Source organism: Macaca fascicularis, chromosome 2 (genome assembly GCF_037993035.2).
Source record: "Macaca fascicularis isolate 582-1 chromosome 2, T2T-MFA8v1.1".
NCBI classification, from domain to species: Eukaryota; Metazoa; Chordata; class Mammalia; order Primates; family Cercopithecidae; genus Macaca; species Macaca fascicularis.
This window is the reverse complement of record NC_088376.1, coordinates 46,293,415-46,318,089: the sequence shown is the minus strand read 5'-3', so window position 1 is coordinate 46,318,089 and position 24,675 is coordinate 46,293,415. Positions and strand designations below refer to the sequence as shown.

At 37.9% G+C, this 24,675-nt stretch overlaps 1 protein-coding gene across 1 annotated transcript in view; it reads left to right on the top strand.

Moving 5' to 3' along the window:
- The window catches only part of SLC9A9 (solute carrier family 9 member A9), a 586,998-nt gene that overhangs the window by 353,353 nt on the left and 208,970 nt on the right, over positions 1-24,675 (top strand). Inside the window, exons 10-11 of the mRNA XM_005546010.4 lie at positions 3,333-3,446; positions 5,014-5,125. Coding sequence (XP_005546067.2) covers positions 3,333-3,446; positions 5,014-5,125 — 226 coding nt within the window. The remainder of the gene's footprint in view (positions 1-3,332; positions 3,447-5,013; positions 5,126-24,675) is intronic.

Here is a 24,675-nt window from a genome sequence, read left to right as displayed (position 1 = left end):
AAAAGCTAATTTGTGGTGGTAGAGGGGCTAATAGTAGTTAAATTGTGGAAAGAGATATTGTGAGAGAGAAGAGTGATTCTGGGATGCTGGTAATATTTTTTAATCTTAAATTATAAACATATGATGTATGAACTTTCCCGGGTGATTAAACATCAAGAAACACATTTCTTTCTTTTTTTTCTTTCCTTCTCTCTTTCTTTCATTCTTTCTTATTTATTTATATTTTTGAGACAGAGTCTCACTCTGTTGCCCAGGCTGGAGTGCCGTGGTGTGATCTCGGCTCACTGCAGCGCCCACCTCCCGGGTTCAAGTTATTCTCCTGACTCAGCCTCCAGAGTAGCTGGAACCACAGGCACACAGCACCATCCCTGACTAATTTTTGTATTTTTAGTAGAGATGGTGTTTTACCATGTTGGCCAGGCTGCAACATTTCTTTAAACATGCAAAAATAACCAGGAAAATTCTGAATAATGTGGGGTGTGAGAACAGTCTAGACTATGAAATATTATCATGTATTATGGATCCACATTAATTTAAAAGAGTGCAGTATTGACAGCAGAATATATAACAACAGGAACAAAGAGCAGGTTCAAAAATGGACCTAAATGCAAAACAAAACTTTTGTACTATGTGTATGTACACAGTTACTTGTAATGCTGGGAAGTTTTAGATATCCATAAGTTGAGTGAGTAAATCAAGTTAAAATCCTAGGTTATTCAAAGGAAGCAAATCACTAAAACAAATATTTAAAATTATGGGCCTCCATGTAAAATGTTGAGCAAAGATTCCCATCACGTCTCAATAACAAATAGAAAAAATCAAAACAAAATGACTTTTCCTATATACTTCTTTTCTTTCTTTAAGATGATGCATAGATTTAAATTGGATGGTGGAGGTGAGGGGGACAAAGGTAACACACTTTCTTATTATGTGAAAAGAGACAAAAATTTGACCCTACGCCCTTTTGTTTATAATCTGTCTGGAGTGAAAAAGTGTTTTGTTTTGTTCATTTAACTAAAACAGGATTGTAAAAGAGTAATGATAGAATGCCACTTCAAATCAAAAAGTGATTTTGTGATCTCTTCAATGCAAAAATCCAAGGGTAAATTTTGTTTTGGGAGAGATTGAATACAGAAGATTAAACACTGTTATCAGGAACTGGCTTCTCTTTCAAGCAGTCATTTCCTCTGTGATTCCAAGATGGCTGCCAGCAGCTTCCTGGCAAGCATCTTTCTGATTTCTCACCCTGTGAAAAGGTGGGGGCATTTGTCTCAGCATTCCCTGCATTAAATTTGTTGAATTAAAATGGAATATTTTGGGGCCCAAACATGTCACACTCATTTCTGAGTCAAACATGCTGCCTAAAGAAATGCACCAATTTGAGTGGTTTAGTCCTAAATTATATGCTCCATGTTTGAGCTAGGGAGGCATGAACACATGGGCTGAGAGTAGGGAATGAAGTGGGCTCCCCAGGCGGAAATTGGGGTAAGGCCATTAAAGAGAGGCTGAATAGAGTCCAGGTGGCAAAGTGTTCACTCTAGGGTAAAATACAGTTGGGATGGGGACAAAAGAAAGAGAGGCGCGACAAATTTAACCTTGATATTTGTTTATTGATATTAAAAACTAAATAACTACTAAGAACAGAATGTTTTTGTTCTCTAAAAATTCATATGTTGAAGCTCTAATCCCCATTGTGATGATATTTGGAGGTGAGGCCCTTGTGAGGGAGTTAGATGGTGATAATAGAACCCTTAGAAATTGGATTAGTGCCCTTATAAGAAGAAACACAAAAGTGATGATCTTTCTCTCCTTGGTGTGAGGACATAGCAAGTAGATGGCCTTTTACAAACCAGGAAGAGGACTCTCATGAGCACCAAATCAGCTGGCACCTTGATTTTGGATTTCCCAGCCTCCAGAATTGTGAGAAATAAATTTCTGTTGTTTAAGCCATTCAATTTACGGTATTTCATTTCACCAGCCTGAGGAGATTAAGACAATAGCCAAATCTCACTTTTTGAAAAAGTAAAGATATAACGAGGCAGAGAAATATTCCCTATCTCCTACATTTTTCCTGATGTTTTCAAATTTTCTGTGGTTATTTTGGTGACAGTGTTTGTTTCCGTGAGCCAGCCTGGAATGTAAAGCAAGCACTCAGGATAATTGATGATAGCCGCCCCTGCAGAAAAAACTGTCTTGTACCAAAGGGACTGGTTTTTTTTTAATCCTTTTTTCTATTACTGGTTTTAAATAATGTTTCTGACAAGATCCTACTTTTCTTTCTGTCAACTGTCAGTGAACAGTATTGGGCATTATTTGTGGGGCTGTAAATACATTATATGAAAAAATAATGAGTCCTTAAAAAGTCAAGAGAAATGCCTCCAGAGATATTTACCTAACATGTGATTTATGTAGGTCCAGGAATGAAGTCTCAGAAATTTCCAAATGAGAAGTCTGGAACATAAAATAAAGTCTTTTCCAAATCAGCCTTTGTTGTAGCCCCTGGACACATTTCCATTTTACTTTTAATCTGAAAGTTGGAGAATGTTTTTCATGTTCAACTTAAATTGTTTAGTTAATGGTCTAAGAATAACTCTTGGGAACATCCCTCATCATAGCATGTTATTACTCTATTCTTCTGACTGAATTTGATGTATCTATTGTGTTCTTGCTGCAAAAACCGATCCCTGGGATTAATCATTTTCTTTTTAGCAGCTAGAAATTGTAGACATTTAATGGATATACCTACATCAGTCAATTTAATGAGTCTTATTGTCTAGAGTTTGAAATATACTGATCACTCTAATGTTAAAATATAATTGACATTCATCCTTATTTCAGGTTTCTAAGTTTTCCAACTTTGTCCCTCCTGCCTGCCTGAGAAGGGTAATTTAGTTTAAGCTTCAAAAAAAAAAAGTTGTCCAGTGCCTGGGAAGTCAAGTGGATCTACTGGGTAATGTTCACAGAGAGTAAACAATCTTTGTGTCATTTACTACAGCACACCTTCAGCAAATCACTTAGCTTCAGTTTCTTTAACAGGACTATTTTGTCATCTTAGTAGGAATTGTTCCATGGAAGGATCGCTGGTTAATATTATCTGGGGGTATCTCTGGCAGCCTTACAGTTGGAAAGAATGGGATGCTGATGTGGCTATGGCATCTGTTGCTGGGTCATGAGCCAGGGCCTCCATCCTCCTTCAGAGGCTAAGCACAAGGCCAAAGGGGTGGACTTCCAGATAAAGGAGACCCAGCCAGTTGTCAAATACAGTTACAAGAAAGTAAGTGCACTCAAACCTGAGTTATAATTAATGGTTTTCTGTTTATGTTTTGTTTCAGTTGTTTGAATTTATGAACTTTTTGGCAGAGAACGTCATCTTCTGTTACATGGGCCTGGCACTGTTCACGTTCCAGAATCATATCTTTAATGCTTTTTTTATACTTGGTGCCTTTGTATCCTTTGAAATACAGAACATGGGGTGATTAGAGAAAATAACAAATGACTTACTTTTACTGATTATTCTGTTAAATTATTAAAGCAGTTTCCTAAATTCTTCTGCAAGGTTCAGACACAAGGCAGATATGTGATTTCTAGTTAGGGGAGAAAAGCATCCTAAGAAATTTGGACCTCCATTAAATAATTATGGTTCAGGATAAGAACTTTGGAAAGAACTATGGAAATAAAGGGGGAAATTAAAGGAAAAGATATTTTTCAAGTCAAAATATGTTTAACTATAATTATGAATCACTTACATAAAAATTATGTCAGTGTATTCTTTATAGAGAAACAGACTTAATCTGCATTAGAGTATATCAGGAAGCATTCAGGATTATTCAGCTTTAGAAATGTTTTCATTGCAAGATGATGAAATCTCTTTTCCAATGAGGACTTCAAAAATAGGACAGATGATCAAATGAAATGAGCATGATGCATGTGCTTTCAACATTATAAGCATTGTTCAAATGTAGGTTCATTTGAATAAGATAGCACCCTTCCTTTCCTATGAAGACAGATAAAATCTAGACCTCACTTTTAATGCAGGGGTTTTTCCTAGCTCTAGGCCTGGGACAGGAGGTATTTCCAGTGGGAATGGATATCTATCCAAAAGGATGTTGAGCCATTAGGAATGTCCCCAAAGACAGTTAGCAACTGTTGTCCTTCTTCCCACTTGGAAGATGGGCCGAGGCCACCTTGGATCACAGATAATCCTAACAGCCAGGAGAGGCAATTCCTCTCTATAAACTGTGTTCCAATTACACATCTGCATTCGCTTCTTAGTCTCTTTTCATTAAGCATTCAGCTAAACCCTAAAATTTCATCCAAAACCTGGATTTTAAACGGAAGTTACCTCTTCCCAAATAACTCCATCCCATTGAGGACAAACTAGAATAGCCCATCGGGGAAGGAGTCAAAGACAACAAAAAGGGAAAGGTGAAGAGCACCAATATTTTCAAAGACTTTTACTTATAAAACTTTGATTTTAGCAAATTGCCACATAAAGCAACAGTTGTATTATGTAATTAGACAGGTAATTCCTCTCAAAATTAATTCACCAAAAGAAAAAGATATGCAAAGCTTGCTAGATATAGGAAATATAAACTGATAAGAAGGAAGATGGTAAACATGAACAGAAGCACATTTATCCTTTCCAAAGTGCCATTTGGGAAGATAATGCTACAGCATTTGAATGGTCTCTGCCTCACATTTTACAGCAGAATTGAGGATAGTCAGTCATCAGCAATATAAATGTGATTAGAAAATTTACAGTGATTGAAATGGTATTGGGCTAACAATTTTAAAGCCAGTATCAAAGAAAGACAGAATTCTCTATTATTTCTGGGAATAACGACATTGAAATATAAATTTTGAAAGCAAGTTGGACAAATGTGAATTGACATGTTTATTTCTGGTTTTTGGGTCATAATGTAGAGAAGCTTAAGGACATAATATTTAAGCTCAAGGATTCAAACCATCATTGCAGCAACATTTTCCTCAATGGTTCCCTGTGCTTATCTACAGCTAGCAATTTTTGTTGCCAGAGCCTGCAACATATATCCCCTCTCCTTCCTCCTGAATCTAGGCCGAAAACAGAAGATCCCCTGGAACTTTCAGCACATGATGATGTTTTCAGGTATGTGAACTACGTTATGTGTTATTGCTGCTGGTTCTCTCACACTTTTACAGAACATGAAAAACCATGAGGAAATTTAAACCCTTTTGGGGAAACAACTTCTCTTTACCCCACTGTACTTAACACTATGCTGATTCTCCCTAAGTGCTGAGCAACAGCAGGATTTCTCTTTCCACGTGGGAAATGAAGTTAAAGGGAATCTTGTTGGTATGGCTTCAAGGTACCATATCTGGTCGGAAATTGGCCTAAAGTGGACATTAGACTTTCCTCTGACCCATTTCAGATCAACTTTTCATACTGGGGAATTTGAGTGCACGCTCAGGGTAAATAGTTTGTAAATGGTGCCACTCTTATTCAATGTTCCTTCTCTATAAAAACCTTGCTCCTTCCTTATGCAAAACTCCAGAAACTCCTCATGGTTAATACAAAAGCAAATCAGACCTAAGAATGCTCAGTTGTTAGTTGAGAAAACAGATATTAATTGAGCACTCATCAGGTGCCTGAGATGAGTTCTGAGCACCGATTGATGAAACTGACAAGGTCTCTGTTCTCAAGACATTTGTGTTCTAATTGCTTAAACCATACCTCAAGGCTCCTTTCCATAAGAAAATAAACCAAATGAATTTTCTGACCTTGAAAACCTCTGGGGATTATGGTTTATCTTTAGTCAATTAATTTTCCTACCTTCAGTCTTTCCCTGTTCAAAGACCTTTTGCAGAGATCCTTACATGATTCCTATATAGCTGTACACTTACAATGTGCTCAGAGGTAGTTATTGGGGGATACACGAGAGTTTACAATAAAACCTGCTGTCAGCATGAACAAATACAATTTAGGGTACATAGGGGCATACAGAGAAAGTGAGAGAAATGAACATTTATTAGCATTTGCCATTTGCCACTCACTATTTTTTAATTAATCCTATGAAGCAAATATTAACACATTTTGTAGATGAAGAAACTGAGGTTCAGGATCTCAAAAAGGTTATGAAACTTGGCCAAGAACAAAAGTATTCTTGAACCGATGTCTGTGAGATTCCACCTAAACCCAACCAAGTGTCTCAAAATCCACATTCCTGAGAGCAATGAAAGGCTTGTTTCGCCTTCAGTGCCATTGTAGACTGGTCCATATGGTTAAAGGGGCAGCTGCCAAGCTGAGAGTGAGTCATCGATTCAAATAGGGACAAATGGAGATACAACATTAAATTTGCCCTACTGAAGGCCTCTGACAGTACTTCCTTACATTTCTAGACATGTTAGGGTAAGAGAGAGAGAGTCATAAGGAAGGTGAGAAGTTGGAGTGGTAGGTTATTTTTGACTTAGAACAGTAATAAACTTTGGCAATGAGTTGACTTTTATTATGAGAAAGGAAAAGGTAAACTTGAGCACTCATAAATGGGAAGCAAGCATTGGGTTGCATTTTTTCAAAACATTTCTGGGAATTGGAAAGCACTTTTCCTTCTTTCCCATCAAAACATCAGTAACTTTACTCTGGAGAACAGCAGTTTATTTTCAAAGCTTCAATATTACATTTTAAACATTGCTTTATTTGACAAACAATGCTTTGAGAAAAATGTAAGGCCTTAGATAATCATGTTAGGTTGTGAATTGTCTGCCCAAATGGCCACCTGGCTTGATGGTTTCTCCAGGCTTTGGCACCTTCTAAGTTTGTTTAACCATAGGATTGTAGCTGCATTAAAACCTCGTAGAGGCCAATTATATGATGTATACAGCCAGGGGATGTGAGGAGGTCCAGAATTTATCTTTATGGTATTCTAAAGCCAGGAGTCAGAAAACTATGGCTCTTGAATCAAATCTGGTCCATGGCTATTTGGTTAACATTATTAAGTTGGAACTCAGCCCAACCCATTTGTTTACTTATTGTCTATGGCTGTTTTTGCAATACAGTGGCAGAGTTGTGAACCATATGTAATCATGTGGTTCATAAAACCTAAAATATTACTGTCTGGCCCTGTTCTGAAGTATCCTTACCCTCTGGGAGAAAAAAAAATAACCCTATCATATTAATGGGGTTGTAGTTATTAGTTTAATTCATGAGAATGCCAATCAGCCAGTTCCCATCCTTAAAAAGACAACATGCCAAATTTTCAGGACAGCTACATACATATGGCTCTGATGTCCAGAGAATGCCACCCATTGTCTTCCATATTGAGCATCCATATCACCTGCTGGCATCGGCACTGTTAGTTAGAACTTAGCAGCTTGAACTCAAGGGCACAATCATCTTGGGCCAAGGTACACTTCTTTTATGTATTTGATTGGATTTTTGTTTTGTACACTTTTCACATTGAAATGAATCTGAACATCAAAGAGATTGAGTTTCTTCTTTATATTTCTAATGTCAGTTTTATTAAAAGTTAAAATTGATAGTACTCTTTTACATGGTAGAAATAACATTGGATTTTGCACTAAAAAGCTGTCTTCTTAGCTTTCAAATGAAGAGATAGTAATGTTATATATACATGTAATGGAATCATTGATGCCATGCTCAAAAGTCACTTTATACCTTCCTAAACGCTTTCATTGGCACTGCTTTGAGACTCATAGCTACAGTGAGATAGGATAGCCATTATGCTCTCTTTTTTTTTTCATTTTTTTTATTGTGGTAAAATACACATAACATAAAATTTCCCATCCTAACCATTTTAAGAATACAGTTCAGTGTTATTAAATACATTCAAAATGTGCAACCATCACCACTGTCTACCTCCATGATTCTTTTCATGATGTAAAACTGAAACTCTATACACATTAAACAGTTCATTCCCCCTCCTCCCAGTTCCTGGCAGCCACCATTCTTTCTGTCTCTATGATTTTGACTTCTTTAGGATCCTCATATAAGTGGAGTCATATAGTATTTGTCTTTTTGTGATTGGTTTATTTCACTTAGCATGACATCCTCAAGGGTCATCCATATTATGGCATATTATAAAATTTCCTCCCTTTTAAAACGGCTGAATAATATTCATTGCATGTATATATCATGTTTTATTTATCTATTCATCTATCAATGGACACTTGGGTTCCTTCCACATGTTAGCTATTCTGAACAATGCTGCTGTAAACATGGGTACACAGACATCTCTTCACAACCTGGCTGTGAATTCTTTTCAATATATACTCAGAAGTAGAATTGCTGGATCATATAGTAATTCTATTTTGAATGTTTTGAGAAGCTGCCATACTGTGTTTTAACGTAACTTTACCATTTTATATTTCTACCAACAGTGCCCAAATGTTCTTATTTCTGTACATTCTGGCCAAAAATTATTTTCTGTTTTTTTGTTTTTTTGTTTTGCTTATGGTAGTCATCCTAATGGGTATGATGTAATAGCTCATTGTTCTTTTGATTTGCATTTCCTTCATTAATAGTGATGCTAAGCATTTTTTTCATGAGCTTACTAGCCATGTGTGCATTTTCTTTTTTATTATTATTATTATACTTTAAGTTCTAGGGAACATGTACACAACGTGCAGGTTTGTTACAACATGTGCCATGTTGGTGTGCTGCACCCATTAACTCATCATTTACATTAGGTATATCTCCTAATGCTATCCCTCCCCTCTACTCCCTCCCCACAATAGGACCTGGTGTGTGATGCTCCCCTTCCTGTGTCCAAGTGATCTCATTGTTCAATTCCCACCTATGAGTGAGAACATGCGGTATTTGGTATTCTGTTCTTGCAATAGTTTGCTGAGAATGATGGTTTCCAGCTGCAACCATGTCCCTACAAAGGACACGAACTCATCCTTTTTTATGGCTGCATAGTATTCCATGGTGTATATGTGCCACATTTTCTTAATCCAGTCTGTCACTGATGGACATTTGGGTTGATTCCAAGTCTTTGCTATTGTGAATAGTGCTGCAATAAACATACGTGTGCATGTGTTTTTACAGCAGCGTGACTTATAATCCTTTGGATATATCCCCAGTAATGGGATGGCTGGGTCAAATGGTATTTCTATTTCTAGATCCTTGAGGAATCGCCACACTGTTTTCCACAATGGTTGAACTAGTTTACAGTCCCACCAACAGTGTAAAAGTGTTCCTATTTCTCCACATCCTCTCCAGCACCTGTTGTTTCCTGATTTTTTAATGATTGCCATTCTAACTGGTGTGAGATGGTATCTCATTGTGCTTTTGATTTGCATTTCTCTGATGGCCAGTGATGATGAGCATTTTTTCATGTGTCTGTTTGCTGCATGAATGTCTTCTTTTGAGAAGTGTCTGTTCATATCCTTTGCCCACTTTTTGATGGGGTTGTTTGTTTTTTTCTTGTAAATTTGATTGACTTCTTTATAGGTTCTGGATATTAGCCCTTTGTCAGATGAGTAGATTCCAAAAATGTTCTCCCATTCTGTAGGTTGCCTGTTCACTCTGATGGTAGTTTCTTTTGCTGTGCAGAAGCTCTTTAGTTTAATTAGATCCCATTTGTCAATTTTGGCTTTTCTTACCATTGCTTTTGGTGTTTTAGACATGAAGTCCTTACCCATGCCTATGTCCTGAATGGTATTATCTAGGTTTTCTTCTAGGGTTTTTATGGTTTTAGGTCTAACATTTAAGTCTCTAATCCATCTTGAATTAATTTTCATACAAGGAGTAAGGAAAGGATTCAATTTCAGCTTTCTACTTATGGATAGCCAGTTTTCCCAGCACCATTTATTAAATAGGGAATCCATTCCCCATTTCTTGTTTTTGTCACGTTTGTCAAAGATCAGATGGTTGTAGATGTGTGGTATTATTTCTGAGGGCTCAGTTCTGTTTCATTGGTCTATGTCTCTGTTTTGGTACCAGTACCATGCTGTTTTGGTTACTGTAGCCTTGTAGTATAGTTGGAAGTCAGGTAGCGTGATGCCTCCAGCTTTGTTCTTTTGGCTTAGGATTGTCTTGGCAATTTCGGGCTCTTTTTTGGTTCCATATGAACTTTAAAACAGTTTTTTCCAGTTCTGTGAAGAAAGTCATTGGTAGCTTAATGGGGATGGCATTGAATCAATAAATTACCTTGGGCAGTATGGCCATTTTCACAATATTGATTATTCCTATTCATGAGCATGGTATGTTCTTCCATTTGTTTGTGTCCTCTTTTATTTCACCGAGCAGTGATTTGTAGTTCTCCTTGAAGATGTCCTTTACATCCCTTGTAAGTTGGATTCCTAGGTATTTTATTCTCTTTGAAGCTATTGTAAATGGGAGTTCATTCATGATTTGGCTCTGTGTTTGTCTGTTACTGGTGTATAAGAATGCTTGCGATTTTTGCACATTGATTTTGTATCCTGAGACTTTGCTGAAGTTGCTTATCAGCTTAAGGAGATTTTGGGCTGAGATAATGGGGTTTTCTAAATATACAATCATGTCATCTGCAAACAGGGACAATTTGACTTCTTCTTTTCCTAACTGAATACCCTTGATTTCTTTCTCTTGCCTGATTGCCCTAGCCAGAACTTCCAACACTATGTTGAATAAGAGTGGTGAGAGAGGGCATCCCTGTCTTGTGCCAGTTTTCAAAGGGAATGCTTCCAGTTTTTGCCCATTCAGTATGATATGGCTGTGGGTTTGTCATAAATAGCTCTTATTATTTTGAGAAACGTTCCATCAATACCGAATTTATTGAGAGTTTTTAGCATGAAGGGCTGTTGAATTTTGTCAAAGGCCTTTTCTGCATCTATTGAGATAATCATGTGGGTTTTGTCTTTGGTTCTGTTTATATGCTGGATTACGTTTATTGATTTGCGTATGTTGAACCAGCCTTGCATCCCAGGGATGAAGCCCACTTGATCATGTTGGATAAGCTTTTTGATGCGCTACTGGATTCGGTTTGCCAGTATTTTATTGAGGATTTTTGCATCGATGTTCATCAGGGGTATTGGTCTAAATTCTCTTTTTTTGTTGTATCTCTGTCAGGCTTTGGTATCAGGATGATGTTGGCCTCATAAAATGAGTTAGGGAGGATTCCCTCTTTTTCTATTGATTGGAATAGTTTCAGAAGGAATGGTACCAGCTCCTCCTTATACTTCTGGTAGAATTTGGCTGTGAATCCGTCTGGTCTTGGACTTTTTTTGGTTGGTAGGCTATTAATTATTGCCTCAATTTCAGAGCCTGCTATTGGTCTATTCAGGGATTCAACTTCTTCCTGGTTTAGTCTTGGGAGAGTGTAAGTGTCCAGGAAATTATCCATTTCTTCTAGGTTTCCTAGTTTATTTGCATAGAGGCGTTTATAGTATTCTCTGATGGCAGTTTGTATTTCTATGGGGTCGGTGGTGATATCCCCTTTATCATTTTTTATTGCATCTATTTGATTCTTCTCTCTTTTCTTCTTTATTAGTCTTGCTAGCGGTCTATCAATTTTGTTGATCTTTTCAGAAAACCAGCTCCTGGATTCATTGATTTTTTGGATGGTTTTTTGTGTCTCTATCTCCTTCAGTTCTACTCTGATCTTAGTTATTTCTTGCCTTCTGCTAGCTTTTGAATGTGTTTGCTATTGCTTCTCTAGTTCTTTTAATTGTGATGTTAGGGTGTCAATTTTAGATCTTTCCTGCTTTCTCTTCTGGGCGTTTAGTGCTATAAATTTCCCTCTACACACTGCTTTAAATGTGTCCCAGAGATTCTGGTATGTTGTATCTTTGTTCTCATTGGTTTCAAAGAACATCTTTATTTCTGCCTTCATTTCATTATGTACCCAGTAGTCATTCAGGAGCAGGTTGTTCAGTTTCCATGTAGTTGAACAGTTTTTATTGAGTTTTTTAGTCCTGAGTTCTAGTTTAATTGCACTGTGATCTGAAAGACAGTTTGTTATAATTTCTGTTCTTTTACATTTGCTGAGGGGTGCTTTACTTCCAACTATGTGGTCAATTTTGGAATAAGTGCCATGTGGTGCTGAGAAGAATGTATATTCTGTTGATTTAGGGTGGAGAGTTCTGTAGATGTCTATTAGGTCCTCTTGGTGCAGAGTTGAGTTCAATTCCTGGATATCCTTGTTAACTTTCTGTCTCGTTGATCTGTCTAATGTTGACAGTGGGGTGTTAAAGTCTCCCATTATTATTGTATGGGAGTCTAAGTCTCTTTGTAAGTCTCTAAGGACTTGCTTTATGAATCTGGGTGCTCCTGTATTGGGTGCATACATATTTAGGATAGTTAGCTCTTACTGATGAATTGATCCCTTTACCATTATGTAATGGCCTTTTTTGTCTCTTCTGATTTTTGATGGTTTAAGTCTGTTTTATCAGAGACTAGGATTGCAACCCCTGCTTTTTTTTGTTTTCCATTTGCTTGGTAGATCTTCCTCCATCCCTTTATTTTGAGCCTATGTGTGTCTCTGCATGTGAGATGGGTCTTCTGAATACAGCAAACTGATGGATCTTGACTCTTTACCCAATTTGCCTGTCTGTGTCTTTTAATTGGACCATTTAGTCCATTTACATTTAAGGTTAATATTGTTATGTGTGAACTTGATCCTGTCATTCTGATATTAGCTGGTTATTTTGCTTGCTAGTTGATGCAGTTTCTTCCTAGCATCGAGGGACTTTACATTTTAACATGTTTTTGCAATGGCTGGTACCTGTTGTTCCTTTCCATATTTAGTGCTTCCTTCAAGATCTTTTGTAGGGCAGGCCTGGTGGTGACAAAATCTCTAAGCATTTGCTTGTCTGTAAAGGATTTTATTTCTCCTTCACTTATGAAACTTAGTTTGGCTGGATATGAAAATCTGGGTTGAAAATTCTTTTCTTTAAGAATGTTGAATATTGGCCCCCACTCTCTTCTGGCTTGTAGAGTTTCTGCTGAGAGATCTGCTGTTACTCTGATGGGCTTCCCTTTGTGTGTAACCCAACCTTTTTCTCTAGCTGTCCTTAACATTTTTTCCTTCATTTCAACTTTGGTGAATCTGACAATTATGTGTCTTGGAGTTGCTCTTCTCGAGGAGTATCTTTGTGGCGTTCTCTGTATTTCCTGAATTTGAATGTTGGCCTACCTTACTAGGTTGGGGAAGTTCTCCTGGATGATATCCTGCAGAGTGTTTTCCAACTTTGTTCCATTTTCCCTGTCACTTTCAGGCACACCCATCAGACGTATATTTGGTCTTTTCACATAATCCCATATTTCTTGGAGGCTTTGTTCATTTCTTTTCACTCTTTTTTCTCCACACTTCTCTTCTTGCTTCATTTCATTCATTTGATTTTCAATCACTGATACTCTTTCTTCCATTGATTGAATTGGTTACTGAAGCTTGTGCATTTGTCGTGTATTTCTTGTGTTATGGTTTTCATCTCTATCCGTTCTTTTAAGGTCTTCTCTGCATTGATTATTCTAGTTATCCATTCATCCAGTCTTTTTTCAAGGTTTTTAGTTTCTTTGCGCTGGTTACATAGTTCCTCCTTTAGCTCTGAGAAGTTTGATCGACTGAAGACTTCTTCTCTCAACTCGTTGAAGTCATTCTCCTTCTAGCTTTGTTCCATTGCTGGCGATGAGCTGTGTTCCTTTGGAGGGGGTGATGCGCTCTGATTTTTTGAATTTCCAGCTTTTCCGTTCTGCTTTTTCCCCATCTTTGTGGTTTTATCTGCCTTTGGTCTTTGATGATAGTGACATACTGGTGGGATTTTGTTGTGGGTGTCCTTTCTGTTTGTTAGTTTTCCTTCTAACATTCAGGACCCTCAGCTGTAGATCTATTGGAGTTTGCTTGAGGTCCACTCCAGACCCTGTTTTCCTGGCTATCAGCAGCAGAGGCTGCAGAAGATAGAATATTGCTGAATAGCAAGTGTTGCTGTCTGATTCTTGCTCTGGAAGCTTCATCTCAGGGGTGTAACCCGCAGTGTGGGGTGTGAGGTGTCGGTCTGCACCTAGTGGGTGATATCTCCCAGTTAGGCTACTCAGGGGTCAGGGACCCACTTGAGCAGACAGTCTGTCCATTCTCAGATCTCAACCTCCATGCTGGGAGATCCACTGCTCTCTTCAAAGCTATCAGACAGGGGTATTTACCTCTGCCGAGGTTTCTGCTGCTTTTTGTTTAGCTATACCCTGTCCCCAGAGGAGGAGCCTACAGAGGCAGGCAGGCCTCCTTGAGCTGTGGTGGGCTCCACCCAATTTGAGCTTCCAGATGGCTTTGTTTACCCACTTAAGCCTCAGCAATGGTGGGCGCCCCTCCCCCAGCCTCACTTCCACCTTGCAGTTAGATCTCAGACTCTGTGCTAGCAATGAGGGAGGCTCCATGGGCATGGGACCCTCTGGGCCAGGTGTGGGATATAATCTCCTGGTGTGCCATTTGCTAAGACCCTTGGTAAAGCGCAGTATTAGGGTGGGAGTTACCCAATTTTCCAGGTGTTGTGTGTCTCAGTTTCCCTTGGCTAGGAAAAGGAATTCCCTTCCCCCTTGTGCTTCCCAGGTGAGGTGATGCCTCGCCCTGCTTCAGCTCTCGCTGGTGGGGCTGCACCAGCTGACCAGCACTGATTGTCCGGCACTCCCCAGTGAGATGAACCTGGTGCCTCAGTTGAAAATGCAGAAATTACCCATCTTCTGTGTCACTCATGCTAGGAGCTGGAGGCTGGAGCTGTTCCTATTCAGCCATCTTGGGCACGCCCCTCCAAAAGAAGTCCATTTGTGTATTTTCTTTGGAGAAACTTCTGTTCAAGTCTTAAGCTATTTTATAAATGGGGTCTTTTGTCATTGAGTTTTAGGAGTTTTCTATTTCCTGAATACTGATCCTTTATCAGACATATGATTTGCAAATATCTTCTTCCATTCCATGAGCTGCCTTTTTTACTCTGTTTACATTGTATTTCGATGCCCAATATTTTTTAAATTTTTGTGAAATTTAATTTGTCTATTTTTTCTTTTGTTGCCTGTGCTTTTAGAGTCTTAGCTAAGAAATGATTGCCAAATCCAATGTTGTGACATTTTTGTCCTATTTTTTTTCTGAGAGTTTTACAGTTTTAGGCCTTACATTTAAGTTTTTGATCCATTTGAGTTAATTTTTATATATGACATTGCTTTGATTACCGTAGCTTTATAGTAAGTTTTGAAATTTGGAAGTACAGGTCTTTCTGCTTTGTACTTTTTCAAGATTGTTTTGGTTATTTGGGGCCTCTTGAAATTCTGTATTAATTTGAGGATATGTTTTACTATTTCTTTAAAAATGCCATTGGGATTTTGATAGGGACTTCATTGAATCTGTAAATTACTTTGGGTTGTATTAACAACAATATTAAGTCTCCTAATCCATAAGCATAAGATGTTTCCCTTTATTTATTTCTTCTTTAATTTATTTTGGTAATGTTTTGTAGTTTTCACTGTACAAGTCTTTCACCTCCTTGGTTAAGTTAATTCCTAAGTATTTTATTATTTCTGATGCTATTGTGATTGGAATTATTTTCATAATTTTAATTTTAGATTGTTCATTGTGAGGGTATAACAATGCAATTGATTTTTGCATGTTGACTTTATATCTTGCTACTTTGCTTAATTCATTTATTAGTTTTAACAGGTTTTTTGTGAAATCTTTAGGAAATTCTACATATAAAATTATATTATCTATAAACAGAGATAATTTTCCTTCTTTTTCCATTTGAATACCTTTATTTCTTTCTCATGATTAATTTCTCTGGCTAGAATTTCTAATATGATGTTAAATAGAAGTGGTCAAAGTGGGCATTTTTGTCTTATTCCTGACCTTAGAGTAAAAGACTTTAGTCATTCATCATTGAGTATGATATTTGCTATTTTTTATATACAGCGTTTATTATGTTAAGATAGTTTCCTTCTATTCCTAGTTGGTTGGTTTTTTTAATCATAAAATGTTAAATTTTATCAAATGATATTTCTGTATCAATTGAGATGATCACGTACTTTTCTTCTTCATGCTGTTAGTGGGGTGTATTACACTCATTGATTTTTGCATGTTGTACACAACATGGCATTCCAGGAACAAATCTCACTTGGTCATCGTGTATGGTTCTTTTAATATGCTACTGAATTCAATTTGCTAGCATTTTGTCGAGAACTTTGCATTTATGTTCATAAGGAATAGCAGTCTGTGGTTTTCTTATTGTATCTTTCTCTGACTTTGATATCACAGTAATGTTGGCTTTATGAAATGAGATAAGAAGCGCTTCCTCCTCTTCAAGTTTTTGGAAAAGTTTGTGAAGGATGGGTATTAGTTTTTCTTTAAATGTTTTGTAGAAATCACCTGTGAAACCATGAAATCCAGAGCTTTTCTTTGTGAGGAGATTTTTGATTACTGATTGAATCTTATTATTAGTTGTAGGTCTAATTCAGATTTTTCATTTCTTCATGCTTTTATCTAGGTAAGCTTTGTATTTCTAGTAAGGTATCCATTTCATCTAGATTATTCAATTTGTTAGCATAAAATTATTCATAGTGCTCTCTTATTCTTGTTATTCTCTAATTCTTGTTATTTCTCTAGAATTGGTAGTAAAATCACCAGTATTATTTCTAATTTTAGTAACTTGAGTCTTCTCTCTTTTTTCTTAGTCCATCTAGTTAAAGGTTTGTCAATTTTATTGGTCTTTCCAAAGAACCATTTTTTTTGTTTCATTTATTTTTTCCATTATTTTTATTTTCTCTATTTTATTTATCTCTAATCTTTATTATTTCCTTTCTTCTACCTCTGAGTTTAATTTGTTTTTCTTTTTCTTGTTTATTTAAGTCGTGAAGTTAGGTTGTTGGGTTGTTGATTTGAAATCGTTCTTGTTTTTTAATGTAAGTATTTAAAGTAAGTCTTAGCACTGTTTTCACTATGTCTTATAAGTTTGGGTATGTTGTGTTTTCTTTTCATTCACCTCTTAGTGTTTTCTAATTTTTCTTCTGATTTTATTCGTGATCCATTGATTATTTAAAAGTATGTTATTTAATTTCCATAAATGCATGAATTTTCCAGTTTTACATCTGTTGTTGATTTCTAACTTCCACTGTGGTCCTATTTTTAAAAAATCTATTAGGGAGTCTTAATGTGTGGTCTAACCTATGGTCTATCCTGGAAAATGTCTCATATGCACTTGAGAAGAATGTGTATGTTGTTGTCATTGGGTAGATTGTCCTGTATATGTCTGTTAGATCTAGTTGGTTTATCGTCCTGTTTATGTTTTCGATCCCCTTACTTATATTCTATCTGGCTATTATGTTCATCATTGAGAATTTAAGTCTCCAACTATTATTGTAGAATTGTCTATTTCTCCATTCCATTTTGTCAGTTTTTCCTTCATATATTATGGTGGTCTGTCATTAGGTATGTAAAAGTTTATAATTGTTTATAATTGTTTTATCTTCTTGCAGTATTGAAACTTTCATTAATCTTTGTCTTTTGTAAATGTTTTTGACTTAAAATCTACTTTGTCTGATATTAGTATAGCTACTCCCTTCTGTTTTTTGGTCAGTATGTGCTGGGAATATCTTTTCCTAGCCTTTTCTTCTCATCTGTTTGTGTCATTGGACCTAAAATCAGTCTCTTTAGACAGCATATAGCTGGATCATATGTTTTCATCCATTCTGCCAAACCTGTCTTTTGGTTAGAGTGTTTAATACATTTACATTTAAAGTAATTACTGGTAAGAAAGAGGTTCTGTCATTTTGAAATATATTTTCTATACACCTTACAGCATTCTTGTCCCTCATTTACTGCACTACTGCCTTTTGTGTTTAGTTGATTCTTTGTAGTGAAATGTTTAAATTCCTTTCTCACTTTCTTTTGTGTATATTCTATAGCTATTTTCTTTGTGGTTACCATGGAGTTTACACTTAAGATCCTGAAGCTACAACATTCTAATTTAAATTTACATCAGTTTAACATGAAAAACATACAAAAACTCTGCCTCCTTTACAACTCTGTCCCCACCCCTTTTGTCTGTCAATGTTACAGAACTGTATCTTTATACAATGTGTTACCAAAAATACAAACTAATAATTCTTTAATATGCATTAGTCTCTTAAATTATGTAGAAAACAAACTGTGGAGTTATAAACCAAAGTTATAATAATATTAGCTCTTATACTGACAATTTTTTAAATGTATTCATCTCTTAAATCACATAGAAAAGAAAAAGTGAAGTTACAAACCATGTAATAATACTAGCTTTTTAATTGTCCATGAATTTACCTTTACTGAGTTCTCTGTTTCTTCATATGGCTCAAATTACTACTTAGTATTCTTTAATTTCACCCCGCAGGACTCTCTTGAGGGATTTCTCAAAGGATAGGTTCAATGATAATGAAACCTCCCCAGCTTTTGTTTACTTGGGAATGCCTTAATTTCTCCCTCACTTTTGAAGAACAGTTAGTTTTGCCACATATAGAAATCTTGGTTGACAAGTGGTTTTTGTTTTTGTTTTGTTTTTTTATTTTTTTATTTTAGTGCTTTGACTATATCGGCCTACTGCCTTCTGACCTCCAAAGTTTCTGTTGAGAAATCTGCTGATAATCTTGTTAAGGATCCCTTATATGTGTGAGTACCTTCTCTCTTGGTGCTTTCAACATTCTTTAAAAAGTTTGAAAGTGTTTCGGTCCGCATCTCTTTGAGTTCATCTGCTTGGAGTTTGTGAAGCTTCTTGGGTGTTTCTATTCATGTCTATCTCTTTATTGGTATTTCCTTTTTGCTTATATATCTTTTTTTTTTACTTTCTCCACATTTTCGTTTTAGTTCTTCAAGCATCTTTAAGATAGTTGTTTTGAAGTCTGCTTAAAAGTCTTTGTCTAGTACATCTGCCATCAGGTCTTTTTCAGGGATAGTTTCTTTTATTTTATTTTTTTTTTACTTTGAATGGCCATACTTTCCTGTTTCTCTGTATGACTTGTTATTTTTTGTTAAAAACTTGACATTTGAGTCTAATATTTGGTAACTCTGGAAGTCACATTTCCCCTTTCCCAGGGTTTGCTGGATTTGGGTGTTTGTTTGTTTGTTTGTTGTTGTTGATTTTGTTGTTATAGACTGTCTCTGTTCTGGGAATCAGCCTGAGATATAAACATAAGGTCTCCTCAGGTCCTTTCTAAGCCCATGCCTTTCCTTGGGCTTGCAAAGTCACTTCCTAATTTCTCTGTATATGTAGTTACTTTTTAATGACCTAATCTTTAATGTCAGGCCCCCAAAAGGAGAAAAAGAAAATCAAAGGTGAAAAAATTAAAAGGGTGTTGGCCCTTTAAATCTCCTGACGGTCACTTCAGCTGAGGGGAGGAGCTTCCCAATAAGGGGAGGTGCAATAACAATGGCAGCGATTTTGTCTACATCTCTTTGATCAGAACCAGCATCAGTGATCAGAGCACAGATTTTTGATATTTGGAGAACAGAGTCCTTTTTGCTCACCCTGGCTCCTGCAAACTGTTTACAAGTTGCTCCAGGAACACTTGGCACAGTTGCCTGCCACAGGGCTGAAGGGCGAGGGTTGGAATACTTGCTACTGTGCTAAGAACTATAATTGACCAAAATTAACCACAATTACTTCCCAAGCCTTCTCCTAGAAGTTGCAATCCTTCAATATACTCCAGAATTCCAAAATAGTTACATTATACAGATTCTGCCAGTATAATAGTTGTCTAGGTGGGGAAACAAATTTCTAGTACTTCCTACTCTGCCCTGTTCCCAGCATCCTATTATTGGTCTCTTCTTACAGATTAAAAAATAATAACAATGAGACAAGGGGAGTTTGGGTATCTTGCTCACAATCTCTTAACCCTGAGTTGAACCCAGGCCTCTCGATTTTGAACTTAGAAACTTCTCTTCTACATAACACAACCTCAGATTTACTTTCAAAGTCATGAGAACAAAAGATAAATCAAAATCACGTCCTTTCTAATCCAGGCCAACCCCAGCATGTCTAACATGTCCCTCATGCAAACCTGACCCCCATCCAGTTCATAACAAAGCCAATATGTGGACAACACCCGCTCCCAGCCCTAGGCTTAGGATCTACACTCACCCACTGACCCTCATCAGGTATCGGGTGATGTATCAGGTGAGGTCATCACATGCAGGGTGGTATTTTTCTTCAAAAGAGAATGCTGCAGACTCAGCTTTGATTTTCTGCATGAATTCTGATAGCTATACATTACTTAGGTCCTAAAGTTTTAAATATATTTGCCAGAAAACAAAGCACTTGAAAGGTCAACTTAAGGTAACATAAACGAGAGGAGAAGGTTAACAAAATAGATCAAACAACACACTGTCTAGCCTTTTCTAGGTGTGTGAGAGCAAAACCCGCTCAACCCAGAAGAAAAAGCCAATCCCCTTAAAGAGTATTTGATTATAAATATAGTTTAATGTTTCTTAACTATGACTAGAGTATGTTTTCATCCAATAAGAGAATGACTTTAGTAACCCTCTGACACAATCTAGTTGGCCTGCTTCATGAATAAGTGTAGATGAAGCCTTTCTTCACATAGCTCAAAACATTTTGCAAAGAGTTCTTTGGAGAAGGTAAACAATGACACTCAATCTAAAAAAGGAGTGTGAATTTATTTCTTTATTTCCTCATTCACAGTCATCCAGATAGTCATTCATTCAGCAGACATTGATTGATGCACTCTCTTGGGTAGGTATTTGTGTGAACAAGACAAAGATGAGGGCCCTGCCCTTAAGAGAAAGCTGGGCTTGGCTCCAGTTTGATTCAGTAAGGCAGCACACCTCAGGGGTTCAAAGACCAAATAAGAACCTAAAATTTCTGTCTTAGTCAGTGACTCTTACCATATGATAAATGCTTGTCCATTATCTTTACCCTCAACTTCTTAATGCCTTTCGGCACTGGGCAGAGAAGCTTTCCAAGCAGAAGTGGATTCTCTGTGAACTTAATAAACTTCAGCTTTAGGATCCCTTTCACATGGCCCTTTCCGAGATCCTGAGAGGGGCCCTACCAGTGTGTTCTGATGAGCATAGAAAGTTTGCATAAGTAAGATATTTTGTACTATTTTTCTTAAAGTAGGCCTCAAAATTTATAAGCTTCAGGCCCCACAAAACCTGAGGCAGACCTGCGTCCAAATCTGGATGCACCTGGATGTAAAAGTTTAAGAAAGATTTAGCTGGCCGGGCGCGGTGGCTCACGCCTGTAATCCCAGCACTTTAGGAGGCCGAGGCGGGCGGATCACGAGGTCAGGAGATCGAGACCATCCTGGCTAACACAGTGAAACCCTGTCTCTACTTAAAAAAAATGCAAAAAATTAGCCGGGCGTGGCGGCGGGCGCCTGTAGTCCCAGCTACTCAAGGCTGAGGCAGGAGAATGGCCTAAACCCGGGAGGCGGAGCTTGCTGTGAGCCGAGATCGCGCCACTGCACTCCAGCCTGGGCAACTGAGCGAGACTCCGTCTCAAAAAAAAAAAAAAAAAAAGGAAAGAAAAAAGAAAGATTTAGCTACTTCTGACTCATCTCCTGGTGGTGAGAAAGGCCTTTGGTGAGCATTGAAGCAAGGGCTTGAAGCTGTGTAGATGACTCCAGTTCAGTAATGTTTTTGAGTAAAGCTCACGTTGTTGGTGGATGACTCTACTGCTACTCTCCACCCCCGCCTCCACCCCATTACCTCTAGAGCCAATGAAACTCACCTAGCATGAATCCCACCTGATTTATTGTCTGTAGACTACTCATCTACACACATGACGCCTTGGAACGTGAAAATGCCACATGGGTGTCAAGGTCAGAAATCTGTCTCCTCTGTCTTGAGAAGTTTTTAATAATGCAAATTCTGATCTTGGTATCTCCAATGCAGTTAAGAGTCAATTAGGAGAGCTTACCCTGAGACATTTTTAAGACCCTCTTTAAATTCAAGGCCAGGAGGCCATAACTGCTCTGCTGTATCGTGCGACACCCAGCACAAAGGGCTTAAGAGGAATGCTAAGCTCCCCTGAAACTGTTCCTGTTGCTCTTGAGCATAACCCTAGTTAATGCCACGAGTGAATAGCCCCGCCTCAGCTCTCAGTTCCCTTGAAACCAAAGAGGCAGCACTCTGTTGTTTAAATTAAAGGAGGAGATGTGCTTTGCACAAATTAGCTTCCCTATTGATGTGGTGCATATTACAAAGATCAGTCCACTTGTTTTAATTCAAATCTATGTGCTGCAATTTTTATTTAATTTAAAACTAAATAAGAACCAGGAGTTGCTGGAAGGAGGGGAAATGCCAAGCCCAACTTAGCCCTGGCAGCCTTCCTGAAACCACTGTGACTTGGGTACTGTGAACTACTGGGCTAAAGAGCCACGGTGCAGAGCTGCTGAGCTTATCTAACCAGGAGGGAGTTTAGGAAAGCACCTGGGAAGGTTGTAGGAGCCAGATGATAGGTCAGCGAACACTGCTTCTCAAATTCGTTGACTTCTATTTTTGAGAAGGCACTTTTGAGAAGGCATTGAAATCCCAAAATGTCCTATCACAAAAACTACGAAAAGTTTTAACCAGCAAAATGTGACCACAGTACATGGATTTATACAAAACTTCATCCATGAGCTCACATAGCCATAAAACAACAGCACCAACTATTGCCAGGCTTTGCTACTAATGTTCCTGACTCATTTTGTTGTGCACTAGCACTCATTCACATTCAAATAACTGCTGACACCAAAGGATTAAGAAAAAGGCATGGAAGACAAACTTTAAATTCAGAAAATGTTTTCATGAACATGTACTTGTTCCCCCCTCAATTGTGAAAAGGCTGCCATTGCTACTCAAGTTTTGTGGAGCACTGTTCTGCAGCTCATGGAACCCCAGTGTTCTATGGAAGCAGTTTTTAAGAGCCCCTGTCAAGGTGTAGACCACCTTTCCCAGTGTCTTTTGGGTGACCAACTGATCAAGCCATGGTGAGAATCCAATTTGAGACATTGACCCCAAAGGACCTTATCCAGCTGACATCAATGACAGCCAGAAAGGAAACATAAGTGAAACTCATGAAAGTGAAGAACCAAGGTCATTGTTTCAGCAGTGCCTAGAAATAAGAATCCATGTCTATGGCTATCCAGGCTAATGGAACTCCATTAAGCTACCAGGACCGTCCCACAGCAATTACCAGTCCCCATGTAAAGGCGATGCTTCCATGCTGTCTTGATCCTTGATATCCAAAAGTGTGGTCCTTAGGCCAACAGCTTTGGCATCCCTTAGAAGCTTATTAAAAGCACTGAATCCAAATCTGCATTGTAACAAGATCTTCAGGTAATTCATGTGCACGTGGAAGTTTGAGAAGCATGTTTCAGAACACAGTTACAATTCATGGTTTTTCTTCCGAACCTCTCTCTTCAATACATTTCTCCCATCTCATTCTGTTTGGCTTTAGACCCTCTTAGATGCCAACCTTGCCTCTTGTTCTTCCATTTGCCATCTGATCAGCATAATGCTGCTTATCTAGTTATTGAATTTCTTGTGGTTCCTTCAGCATGCTAAGGTCTTCCTCCCTATTCACTCAGGCTGTCCTTATGCCTGGAACCCTTTCCACATGCACCCACCCTCACTCGCTTTGTTTGTTTTATTCTTTGGATCTCAGTTTAGACATCACTTCTGATAAGAAGCCTTTGTAACTTCTCTGGTCTGGGTTTGTGTCACTTTCATCTGTTTCCATAGCTCCCAATACTTCTCCTCCCCTAGTAGTCATCACACTGTACCATGATTTTTGGTTTGCCTGCCTGTATTCCCTCTAGACTGAAAGCTTAGTGAAGACAAAATGCTTATCTCTACACCTTAGCACCCTGCATGCTACTTGAAGGTGAGTAGGTGTCTACAAATATTTGGTATATAAATAGGTGAATGAATGATATACCTAACTAAAATTATACATTTCACTCAGTCAAGAATCAGGCTAACCTCAACTTCAGCTTAGGAAAAAAGATTTCTTTAAATGTAGCTACAAGAGTTAGCTGAGAGTCTGGGACCCTCTAAAAGCTGGACTTTTCTTTCCTTCCCTCCCTTGATTTAGCCTATTTGACACCATCATGCTGTCAGGAATCCTTTGTCCAAGCTTTCCTCTTTGCAGCCCCTTTGCCTAGAGTCCAGTGTTCTCTTACCTTCCCATGCTACATTTCCTTCCTACCCTAGGCATATTTGTGTCTTTAATTATGCCACTGCCTCTTCCTCACCAGTACAAGGCCACTAACAAACTAATGGGGCGGAGGGTCAGGACTTTCTCCATTTGAGAAGATGAACTTCCCCCCAAGCCTCCATCTCTCCCAGGTGGTGCCCCATGCAGCTTGGAGCAGGCATTAGTGAGCAAAGCAATGGGAGTAGGTCTTCTGAGGTCTCCAGATGGGATAGGGTTAACCAGCTTATGCAGGAAATGAGCCACAAAAAATGTTTTAACAACTGTGTCAAGCAATCACAAGGAAAAGTCATCTTGGATAATGAATAACCACAAGCAGCATTGCTGTGACGAAGCAGACAGCTATAGTAGACCCATATGAATTGCAAATCCCATTAAGTCCTCATAGTTTCCAATGCTGAGAAAAGGTTATGTGATTATGATGAATTCAGAATATCTGAGAAATAGCTTAGAACTGTGGCCTGCCCCATACACTTGTTTTCTCCCATTATTAAGTCCAAGCATCATCATTCTTCACTGTGCTCCAAAATAAATTTA